This window comes from Haliaeetus leucocephalus, unplaced genomic scaffold (assembly GCF_000737465.1).
Source record: "Haliaeetus leucocephalus isolate CR32 unplaced genomic scaffold, Haliaeetus_leucocephalus-4.0 Scaffold555, whole genome shotgun sequence".
Taxonomy (NCBI): Eukaryota; Metazoa; Chordata; class Aves; order Accipitriformes; family Accipitridae; genus Haliaeetus; species Haliaeetus leucocephalus.
Window position 1 is genome coordinate 6,968,487 of NW_010972991.1, and position 12,109 is coordinate 6,980,595.

At 39.5% G+C, this 12,109-nt stretch overlaps 1 protein-coding gene across 6 annotated transcripts in view; it reads left to right on the plus strand.

Annotated features, from left to right (window-relative positions):
• Positions 1-12,109, plus strand: part of TMEM65 (transmembrane protein 65) — a 63,647-nt gene that overhangs the window by 12,998 nt on the left and 38,540 nt on the right. For all 6 annotated transcript variants that reach the window (XR_774952.1, XR_774953.1, XM_010576933.1 and 3 more), the window contains 2 exons: positions 9,841-9,885; positions 11,995-12,062. Coding sequence is in view for 4 of the 6 variants with exons in the window: in XM_010576933.1 (XP_010575235.1) it covers positions 9,841-9,885; positions 11,995-12,062 (113 nt within the window). In the remaining 2 variants the exon portion in view is untranslated. The remainder of the gene's footprint in view (positions 1-9,840; positions 9,886-11,994; positions 12,063-12,109) is intronic.

Consider the following 12,109-nt stretch of genomic DNA (forward strand, 5'->3'; position numbering starts at 1 on the left):
TTGAAAAACAAAGACTGTGCTAAGTAGCAAAACCTTGTCTTTCATAAACTGGGGTTGGGTAGTTTCCTGGGAAGATTAAGCAACATTGGGATTAAATAAACAGACCAGATGTGTAGTACTTCATAGAGCAGAGGTCCCGAAGTGGCTTTAGAGGGAGCGTGTGTGTGGCTGTGACTTGCAGGGGTGTGACATGAGCTGAAGCTTGTGTTAGCTGTGCAGTTGGAAGCTGCAGAGGTGCACTTGCAGCCGAGTTAGTTAATCCTCCTGAGAGAGGGCTCGTGCTTACCAAAGGCTGCGGAAACACTGACTGGGAGAAGAGTTTTCCTTTTTTTGTTTTGTGGAATAAAGGCAATTGGTTGAAAGATTAAAAGTGAATTTAGAACTGTTCACTTATAGGAAGAGTAGAGCACAGTAGTCGTTGTCCTCTGCTTCTCCTTATTTACATGACTTTATTTACAGAATCAACAATCTTAGTTTCAGATCATTTTCATGAACAGAGTGAATTTTTTTAGTAGAACTTAAAATTCACATGCAGAATAAATTAATAAATAATGCAGCTGCAAAACAACCCAGCAGATATTCCATGTTCTTATAACATAAAAGCCAAAAGAAAATATTTTGAGGTAAAGTTCCATGTAAAGTGTATTTTATTTGTTTTTACATTATATCATATAACTCATTTCTTCAGCTGTTTGCTAAAGATAGCTGACATTGCGGCTTAGCTTTGACTATGCAGAGAGTCTGATGTTGAAGTCTGACTAGTTTCACAAATGCAGCCAGAGGCTTTGCTAAGTTATGTGGGGAAGGGAAGAAGAAAGGTACCCAGGTGATGAATCCACTGCGCTACCTCTAGCAGTAGATTAAGTGTTAAGAATAGCTTAATTGCTACTGCGTTCTGTATTCATTAGGCATTTATATAGAGAGGTATGAATTATCTGAGTATAATTTATGGCTGGAACTTAAATTGTCAGTGGTTTCTTATGGCAGTCCTTTTGCTGACAGGTATGAATAGTTTCTTAAGGACTTTGACGGAGCTCATACTTTTGTCTTTATTGCCTCAATGCAGTGAAAAATTAGGAGTGTAATTACACCAAATACGAGTCTGTAACAAAATGTTTGAACATCATTCAGTTTATCTGTCCCCTCTTTCTTTCTCATTCTGTGTAGCTGTCTTAATTCTGAAACAGATGACAAGGAATAAACTCTACATGCATTTAAAATTATTTCAGAGAAGCTTATTTCTGCGGTCTTACTTGCTTCCAAGGTCATCCTCAGGCAGGGAATGAAACTTTCTGCTTAAGAAAAGGCTGGTCCTTAGTGGTATGTGATTTAATAGCAGTTTGTCTTCAGCTTTCTGTAAAGATCATACTAGAGTTCTCTTAAAGGTGGTGGTGGTGGGGGAAATCCTACCGAACACATCAAACTTACCGTTTGCCCTCCTGGTGCTACTGCACTGCTGTAACTGCCTGCACGTCGTGTTGGCTGTTGGAAGGGTTATTGCTGTCTGACTGAGTACAGGTGCTGGTGCTGCTGGTACCAGCGACTGTGGGAAGCACTCCTGTTGCCAGCCTTGGATTTGCTCTTACAGTAAGCATCTCTCTTGATAACAACCAAGTAAGTCACTTTTTCTCATTTCAAGACCCTTGGGTACTGCAAAAGGCAAAATCTCGCATTCTGTGCCTGGGAATGACAGTGTAAACAACAAGCATGTTGAAAAAAGCCAGCGAGTATAGCATGGACCTGGTCCGCTACCTCTGCTATGAGGCATAAGCCCCCCACGTTATCAGTACGCTCAGTTTTGTGCTAGGGCAGCGGAGGAGGGAGTGTCCTGGTTCCCCTGGTGCTGCACAGGCTGTCATTAGTCAGCTTCGTCCTCCAAGGGGATGTGCTGCTGGCTGCAAGCACAGGATCATGTGCCTGGGCTTGAAAGCCAATGCTGCGCCCTGTTATTCATAAATTACCTCCCCCCCTCCTCCTTTCTTGGGAAACAAGTGTGGTTTTGGGCAGGTGGGGGAAGGGCATAAGGGAGATGAGGGTGGGAATAAACAGACAAACCCATCTCTTGCCACCTTCTTAGATTTTCTCTTTAAAAACGGGGCCTGGGGGGAACCTTGTTAAATAAAGGATATTATAATTGTATATATAACTCCCTAGATATTTCATGAGCACTCATATATAGGCATCACTGATGCCTAACGCTGCCCTATTTCAAGGCGATGAAAGCCCTCTACTAGATCAGATCTCTTTGGTTGTGTGCAGACCTCTGATAATTCTTGTTAACAGATCTTCTGCGGTGTCCCACAGAATTGCTTTGCTTATCCTCTTACGTGAACCTGCTTTGGAGGACAGCTGAAAACCTAATCTCACACCCTGATAATTCATAGATTCTGTGGTCTTACTTGTTTCCAGCTCAACACTGTTGCTGAGCTGCTGCTCTGCTCAACTGCAAACGGGTGAAATGATTGATAGATACTTACCTAGAACCAGAGAGGCTTAAGAAAAATCAGTGCTGATAGAGAAGTGCCAACACCTCATCTTACTGAAACACAGTTAGATGAATATATTTGGATGAGATGAATTCCACTGTTAGTCTGAAGTACTTATCCAGTCTTTTTCCATAGCTAGTGGAGAGGGTGTTAATAATCCCCGGGGTAGATTTGTTCATCTGAAGATAGTGTTTGCTATGCCACTGGGAGGTGTCCCTCCTCTAGCTCCTGGGAACTCATTGCAGCCCCTGAGCGTTGAAACGGAGAGAGTGAGGAGGGAAGGAAGAGCCAACCTCCATTTGGGACGATGGGTATTACTTTGATTTTTTTGAGGCAGAGATTTTTGACTCTGTGGATGGCTCACTCCAGTCAGGGAATTGCAACAGCCAGTTTATTTCTTGGCAGCCCTTAAGTACCTTCTTATTTTTTATCTTTTTGTTAAATAATATATAACCATTCACTTCTGGAATGCACAGATCAGAATACCACATTATTGTTCCTGTTCACTCTCCTATCAATGTTATGTTTCTGGCACTTTTATACAAACACTTCAGCTGTTTTTCTGACATTTTCCATTTCTCTCTGAAGGAGACAGCTCAAACTCTGTATTTCTGTCCTTACCCTGCATCTCTGTTACAAACTGCAAGTCCTTTCTGAATTGTCATCATTTTAGCTCATTAACTGCCTTGAATCTTGAGGCAAGTGTCTTATTTCTTTCAGCTGTGGTTGGAGACCTTGTTAAGCAAACCACTGGAAATCCTATTTTGGCTTGGTGCCAAAACCTGCTGGAGTGGAAATGAAAGGCTGACCTTTAAGTTTATAAGGCACTGATAGAGAATTAGATTAGATTGGGAAAAAACCCCTCTTAATGAAGACGACAGTGATTCAAGTCTCTGGATACCTGTTTTCATTTTATGCTTTCTCCTAGATTCTGGTCAGGGTTTCCACCTTAGGTCTCTGTGTTTTGTTAAACATCTTTAAAAGGATATGAATGGTGTATCACGTTTTCAGAAGGGATACTAGGATAAGTGTATTGTGTACTCACAATATTTGATGACTAATATCCAGTAAGCACTGCAGATAAGGTTGAAATTAAGTTCTGTGATATTTAAGCCTAGGCTGTCCTGCATCTGGTGAGAAATAATGTACATTTCTGCTGATACATGCATCCGTTCTAGGGAGTAACTACCGGCCACTAGATGAGGTGGTGCAGAGTAGTTGTATTCCCAATCATGGGGGGGGGATGTGTGTGTTTTGTTTGTGTGTGGTTTTTTTGTTTTTTTTTTTTCCTTTGGAGCAGTTTGGCTGCATCCATTGTACATGGCACTTAGCTCTGGATTTGTCCTGGGGCCCGTATGTCTGGGCTGCCCACCTGCTCGGAGGGGATCCCAGGAATGAAGTATGCCTGAAACCACTCCTGGGTTTTGTTCTGAAGGGAAGTGGTTGGCTGGTGCCAGGGAGCAAAGAGCAGTCCTGCCAAGCTTGTTGAATGCTTTGTCCAGTAGATATGACAGTAGTTTCAAATAAAGATGATAATCTCTTCTGCTACTTAAAGGTTTTTCAGGGAGGGAGATGGAATGTGATCACTGTGTCATTTTCTACAGTGTTACAGAGAGTATATAAAAAAAATCTTTAATGTTCTATTTGTATTTACACAAAATATTTGTTTGGACGTAGTTATTTTTTAGGGGTAGTTGAGAAATTATTCTATCATGTCCTCTATTCTTCTCTTACTATTGCCTCACTTAGCTTTCTCTTCTTGTGTGCATGTGACTGAACGGGCTAACAGCCAAGTTTATATTTAGCACTGCACGAGTCAGCATCCTTTCATGCCTTAATTGCTGTAGTAACAGGAAACCATTTGTGAGTTATAACAAATGATGCAGAATTTTTTCTTTGCTGTCAGCCCATGGATTGTTTTTTCCCATCTGAAATATTAAGGGAACCCAGTTGAAGATCAATGGACATGGTTTTTCAACTTTGTGTTTTTCTGTATGTAATGAGATTTTTGCAGTTTTTGTTAAAATGTCAAGGAAAAACAGAGGAGGAACAAAAGGAGAAGGGGATGTGCTTTATGAGCTTATTCCATGAATGAACTCATACATCATAGCGAGAATTTACTCTTAAGGATCCACCTGTAGATAGTGAACAAAGCAATAGCACACATCTCATTTCTAGGCTCCAATCCAGAATTTTGGGGATAAAGATCCTCTTAGGAACTCATGTGTAAAGGAGTACCTCTTTTTACTAGACACAACAATTGCTTTGATTTCTTGTTCTGTGCAAGTGAAGCCCTTGCTGTCTTCATGATGCATATCTGAATGATTTGCTGAAATGACCTGGAAAGGCTTTTTGGAGGAAACCAATTGATGAATTTGAGACAAAACCTTCCCTAACTTCTGGATGAGACACTACCTTCAGAGCCTACAATGAGGTCATAATGGATCTAGATTATTAATATTTTTCATATTCTTCTTCCTCATGTTCTTGATATTAATTGTTAAATTATTAATCTTAACAATTTGGTCACTATTTCAAAATCTGTAAAACACTGGTCATATTTTTGTCTTGGATTTACCAATACTCAGCTGTAGGATGTATCTTCCTAGGGTAGCCCTGGCCATAGTACCTGTTACCACTGTTACGTGTTTCCTGCCCCTGGGTGACAGTAACAGATTTAGCTATAAAATTTTATGGCAGCGTTAGCTGCAATTTGAATAAAACTTAATAATACATGCTTTTAGGCTTGCAAGTTCTCTTGTATGCCAGCTCTTAAAAAATTGATAACTCAAAAACTGGTGATGATGGCTCTTTGGGTTTTGGTTGAGTTTTTTTACCAACTGTCTAAATAAATGCACCCCTATTAGTTGGGGGGGTTTGTCAGCTAAGAATAATAATCTTAAAACTAAACTGCAAGTACTATCTTGGTTAAAATCAGGTAGAATTGGCAGAGTTAATTTAACCTGCTGGATTTGGGCCAAGTTGTGGATAATAGTATCATTTATATTGACAGTTTTATATTCCCCCCTGGGTTCTATCTATTAAAAAAAAAAAGTAAACATTTAGTTAGCAAAAAAGTGATACTGTAAATTCAAAGAAGATCAAGAACAGATTTAAGGCAGTTAATTTTTTTCTGCTCCCCAGATTTTGCTAATTCAGGGCTCATGACCTGTATTGCACTTGAACCTTGGTTTATAACTTCATTTATGCTAATGAATGTCAGTTAGAAAACAGCAGTATTCCTTACTCTGCCATTTCATTTTATTCCTTCTGCGATAAGATGAATTATGGTGTCTTATTCAGCACTATGGCATAGGACGAGCTGGCGAATGGCTGTCGTGAAATGCAATACTGGGGCACTTTATTTTTTTTCCCCAGACGTTTAAACTCTGAACTGTTGGATTCTGACTGAATTCAGTTCTTGAAAGGGGGTTTTGCAATTTGGATTTTTGTTTTCCCTCCAGTAAAACTAGAAAAGGACATATTTCCTTTGCTGTACTCTCTGAAGATTTTTTTCTTGGTTTTTTTTTGCTGAGCCTTGAAAATTCAAATAGTCAGAAGAGCTTCCTATGAATAAATACCCTATTCTGAAATACATTTTGCTATCTAGAGTTTTAAAAAATTGATTTTAAAGGAATTTTTTTGGCTTTGTGAGATGTATTCCTTAGGTGCCTTCATATCTTGCAGAATTTTAAGGTATGTTATGCTTTAAAGAGGTGATGTTGGAAGTGATTCTTTAAAAGGCTATTGGCTTTCCGTGCCACAGTGGTTATTTAATTCTTTCTGCCTTAATTCTTTTTTTTTTTTTTCCTCCCAGTGTCACAGCTTAAACTAAGCCGTGGCCTCTGCAAGTAGAGTTGAGCTGATTCAGCCCCCTTCCCTGTAGCAGGCAGTGCTCTGTACCTCGCAGTGGCAGAGCGTACTTCAGCCGTCAGTGAAGTCGTCTTTGCGCTTAAAGGCTTGTTTTGGTGCTCCACAGGGGACAGCTTTTTTCTTGAGCCTGGCCCTGCAGGTACTGTGTGACAAGGTCCTGAGCAACCTGGTCTGATTTGGCCCTCCTTTGAGCAGGGATGGGACTAGATGCCCTCGTTAGGCTAAAGATGTGTGTCTTGGCTCGGGCAGAGAGGGTGTCAGGATTGGAGCTTCCCTCTCTGGAGTGTGAGCAGGGTTGACCTGCACTAGTTATCTGAACTTCTTCTGTCAGACTTCTATCCCTGTCTCATTAATACATGTGATCCCAGATTTTTTTTTTTCCCCAGATTTGTTTTCATCTCAATGAGGAGGGAAGCTGTATGTCAGGCACGCTTCCAGATGAGTATAGCAAGACTGTCATCTTTTATAAAACAGTTCTTACGTGGCAGGAAGATGCTGTAACCTACACAAGAGTTCCCTATGGCCAGACAAGAGCAGTCTGGTCTCCAGAGCATGGTGCCACCATGCTGTCCTTAGTGACCTCTCATTTCACGTTTGACTGCCCTAGTGGTGTTGAAGCACATTAGGTGCCCTACTTCATAAAATGGCTATTTAGCAGGAATCCCATGCTACTGAAACAGATTTTGTCAATGATGAAGTAATTTTTGCTTATATTTGATCCCTTCCTGAGAAAAGATGAGTTAGTGCAAGGTAGAGACCTTGCACTAACTCATCTTTCCTCTAACCCAAAGTAGTGTCCCCCAGCCTACCTTCTTTTAAAAGCAGCCCAAGATAGTCCTTGACTTACGTTCTGAAGGAGGTTTATGTACTTTTTAGTTAATGTGACTTGAAACTCCCATTACTCATAGATGCAAAAGATTTTTCTTTTTCCCCTCCTACCAAACGCTTGTCCTCAATTCCTCCTTTTGGTAATAAGTTTCTAAAATCAATTATACACTGGTTTTTAGCTTTTTTTAATAGCTTTTTAGCTACACTGAATAGAGTGTAATTATGTAGACTGCTGTGTGCTATCAAACTCAAAAATAGGTTGTAGTTAAATCCACAAGACTACTGTTCTAGAGCTTTGTAGTATTTTGTGACAAACCGAATAGTCTTCTGTCTTCTGTCTTGGTACCCAAAATACATCACTTGGGAATTATCTAAACTAACTGGTTGTCATTATCGGGGCAAACTATGAAAAGATGTCTTCCTCAGAGGTAAACAGAGTGTTTCCTGGAAGTTTGTTTATGCTATTATGCTTTTTATCATGAAATCCTGGTATGTGGAGAACTAGATTTGAAGAATAGATGGTACTTCAGTGGGGATGGTTTCAGTGACAGTGTCGCGTGAAGCTAAGGAACTACGCTGGTCGGTGTGATAGCTTCCCATCGGAGCAGAAAGCCGTGGAGGGCAGCACTTTCTCAGTGACCTCCTGTGCTTGAGTTTGTGATTTTGGGTTTTCATTCTCTCCCTGGCATCCAGCAGGATGGAGCAGAGGAGGTTAGGAAGGCTTCATCAGGAATGTGGCAGTGCTAGCTTAGGGTGCCTTGCCACCCCCAGGGCATCTAGAGCTTTTGGAAACAGTGGCGTTGGTTAATCTCTTCGGTTCAAAGTGGCTCTGATTTTCCCCAGTGTTGTATGCATTTGCTGTCTCAGAGAAAAGCTGCTGAAAGGGCAGTACTGGTGTATATAGACAGCTCTCGCTTTCCATGCTTCTGTAAAAGCTTTGCTTAATCGGCGAGGATGGAGGGAGATCATATGCAAACAAGTGCAGAAGTTGTTTGTGTTGGGGAAAATAGGTCCCATCCCTGGTCCCATCTTTCCTGAACACAAGCTGAAAATTTTAGTCTGGTATTTTCTGGCTGTCAGGCATTAGTGGTGCCTGTGACTTTGGAAGATTGGCTCTTGCAGGGCTCCTCTCTGTTTACCATGGGATGTTATTTTGTTCCTCCTCCAGCCTGAGGTTTGAATCTGTGAATTCCTTGGCATTTTCTAGGGGGGAGAAAGAAGAAAAGAAAAAAAAAAAGTCTTTATTTCTGTAGTATTTGGGCTGTACTTCTCCCACTTGCATGATAAGTACAACTGGTGTTTGTAGAGCTTAGGTAGTTTATCTATTGGGCAGAGGGAAGAAGCAGCTCTCCAATAACTGCTAAAGCTCAGAAGTTGTCACAGTTTAAGACCTTAAATTAATGAAATTGTTTTGGAAGTCGGTGTCCTGGTTGGCTGAATACTGGTGTTATGGACTCACCATTTTTTTTTTCCCCTAAAGTTAATTTAAGTGAATATTTTAGTTTCTCCTTTACAATAGTTTTGAATATAGAAGTGACATGGATGGAGGGATACTCACTCTAGTCTGTACTATTCAAACATATGCTCAAATGATTCACAGCCTGTGTTTACAGCATTGTGTTTTCATGTACTTGTCTGCCCCAAGTAAAATTTGAATACTTGAGGTAGTGTTGTAGGCTTCTCTCATGTTTTACCATTTTTTACTTTTGCCTATAGAAGCTACCCAATCAAAAGTATGGAAGCAACTTGTCAAAAGCTCAGGGTTCATCATACTGGAAGATAGTGGGGCAACTTTTTTTTTCTGCTTTTAAAAAGGGGTCTTATGCTCAATATCCACATTTAAAAAAATAAACAAAACCCCCTACCCCCTCACCTCCTCCTCCCCCTCCCCCCCGAAAAACAACAAAAGCAAAAGCCTAAAAAAGTAGCTTGTTTTCCTTCCCTTGCCCCTGTGAAATGGGTAGCTGTTGGTGCTGCATTTTGTGCATCACCTCTAATAGACTGTGTTAACTTCCTATAGAGAGTACTGTCAGGTTCAGAAGTGACATCCTGGTCCTTCCAATCTCTTAATGGTTTGAGGCCAGCATACCTGAAATATGCACCAAATGACCAAACTTGAGCTGCTGTTACTGAAATCAGTGGTCTCTAATGTTGTCATAGTATTTTTCTTTTATTCTCACACTAGTTATTAAAAGATGCCTTCTGTCAGAACAGAAACGGTAGGGGTTTTTTTGCAGACTGTCTCTGGCGGAAAGAAAGTTGTCTGATGCATGCTTAGAGGACCTCTGAAAACAAATTATAAAATATAGTTCTCTTTAGATGTCCTGTTTTTTCTAATTTTAGTGTGTTTTTCTAATTTTCAGTAATAAAGATGGCTATTGGGCTGCTTCTAATGTATGCTGTTACTTTGCATAATTACTATACTAGTTTAATCTTGTCATACCGTTCTAAGATTTTGTGGCTTTTAATATCATGTTATCTTTTGTAAAAATGATAAAAATATGGGTGTGAAGCATTTTTCTTCAAATTTTAAAGCTGTTAAATAACATAACTGCCTTTTTGCCTGCTAGTAATTTGGTAAACACTTTATTGTACTATACACTGAATTTGTGATGAACTAGCTAACTTTCTCATTTCATTTTGACTTCTCTAGAGAAGTTGGAGGTTGCACCACCATCTCCAGGACAACTGAAACATGGTAAAAGAAGAATGTTTGTTGAATGTGGTTCAGTACTTGTGCAGTCTGTCTTTCAAGTGCTTCATCTTTCTCCTACAAATGCTGATCTGTCCTCATCCCTGTTGTATGGAGTAACAGAAAACCAAAGCAAGCACCAACAGTCACCCAGCCTTCTTTATTTCATAACACCTCAGCTGGAGAATGTGCACCATTTAGTGAAAGTAGGACAGAAAGCCCAAACGAGACCACGCTGTTCAAAGCCAGCAGCAGACAGTTTTTGTAAACCGAGCGGTGTTGATGCTGCAATACCTTGTGGGGGTTTTTGTATTTAACTTTAAAACTGTTGACTTGCTTCTTGTCACATATATTTTAAATGGACTGAGAAGCAGGATAAAATTGCAGAGAAATTGGAAATAGATTTCGTATTCTTTATAACACCATAGTCATTCAGATTCTGATTTAGTTCCCAAATCAGTGTATATCTGTGTTTTTAAACTCTGTCAGTGAGCAATGTATTTAGTTGAACATTTTCCTATTCTAGTTATCTACACTTATTTTTCTTTGGTTTTTTTGCTTGGTCCCTGGGGTTCTGTTTACTCCATGGATTCCAAAATTCTGTCAACTTCGGTAAGAATTTGAGTTCCATTTGTAGCCCCAGAGTTTGTGCACACATTTTGAAAATACTACGCATCGCTGTGTGCTTTTTTTTGTTATTTATGTTTTTAAGTTTTTTGTCCTGCAGTGGTTTAAAAAAAAAAAATTGGAAAATTTCCTGCATTCAGTGCTTTAGTCTTTTACCTTTGTATTTAAGAAAGTATGTGTGTTCTTACAAAATAGTTACAGAAGTCCAAGCATATTCTAGTACCTGAGCATGAAAGATCTCGAGTGTGGCTTTGTTTTTAATATGATCATGGATTCATGCTGCCTGAAAGAGGTAAACCCAAAATGGACTCATACCAGCTTCTTTCCACATGACTGTAAGGTTCATGCACTCAGCTTTCTTCCCTCTTCATATGTTTACATCTCTAAGTTTATAAAATATAGGAATTATTGGTCCCACCTGAAGTGGGGAGAAAAACCCTAAATAGCTGATGTGTTTTAAATGTTAAAAAAAAAAAAAAAGGAAAAGTTATAACATTCTAAGATGTAGTTTTTAGTCATGTAGTTTGTCCTTGGTGCTGCATTTAGTTTTATGATGTTAGCACCTTGAAACTCAGCTGGAGGCAATGTTTTTCAAATTGAATCCCATCTCCATCAGAAGCTTACAAGCTAAAATTTGAGAGAGAAAATGGAGCATGACAAAAAGGCTTGTTGTTAGAAATTTTTCAGACCAGCATGTTCCAAGTTCCTGCAATAGAAAATATTTTCCAATAGGGTTTACTTGTAGTTTCAGGAGCAAAAAGAAAAAAATGTATGAAACAAAAGGTGGAACTTGTTTTCTTAAACAAGGTATTGAGGAGCAGCTTCAAGTCTAAATTGCTCTCAGTGTGGTGCCCGAACAAAATCAAGATATAGAAGTTTGGGTTGAACAGTGAGATAATTAACACTGTATGACACACTAATGAAAAGCACCTTAGCATTTGCAGATTTAGCTGGAGGAGTTTTGATGAGAATTGCCTAGCTCCAGGCAATTGTCTTAAAATATTTTTAGGAGTGCGTGAAGAAGATGGACCTCTTGCACAGGAAGAGAGGGGGACTTGCAGAGGAAGGGGCTTTATTTCAAGCAAGAGAAGAATGCAGGGAGTCAGTGAGACAGTTTGGCAATCTTCAGTGATATTGCAACATCAGTTGAAAGACTGTAAAATAGTATCAAAGTTTGTGTAGTTCTAGATATTTCTCTCTCAGTAGTAGGCATAATTGGCTTCCATCCAAAATTATACAGGTATTTGCAAAGAGTAAGTTGGTTTAACTGGTTCTTCGCAGGCCATTAGTAACACTTACGTGTAGCAAAGGGTTTTACCAAAATTGCCAGAAATAAAAAGGTCACTAACAGAAGTAGTAGGAAAGGGATTTTGTGTGTGTTGTCTTTGTTTCTCTTAAAGGCAGTATTAGACTGACATATCAGTAGTTCGTGTGAACTAATGAACTCTTACAAATATTTATTTTCTGTTTGTTACTTATTTCTTTTAGTGTTCTTCCACAATGCATTACCTTTTGTAGGGTTTGGATTTTTGGATAACGCAATTATGATTGCTGCGGTAAGTTTGCTATTTAATTCCTTGATCAAGTCAGTAAGGTTCATGTT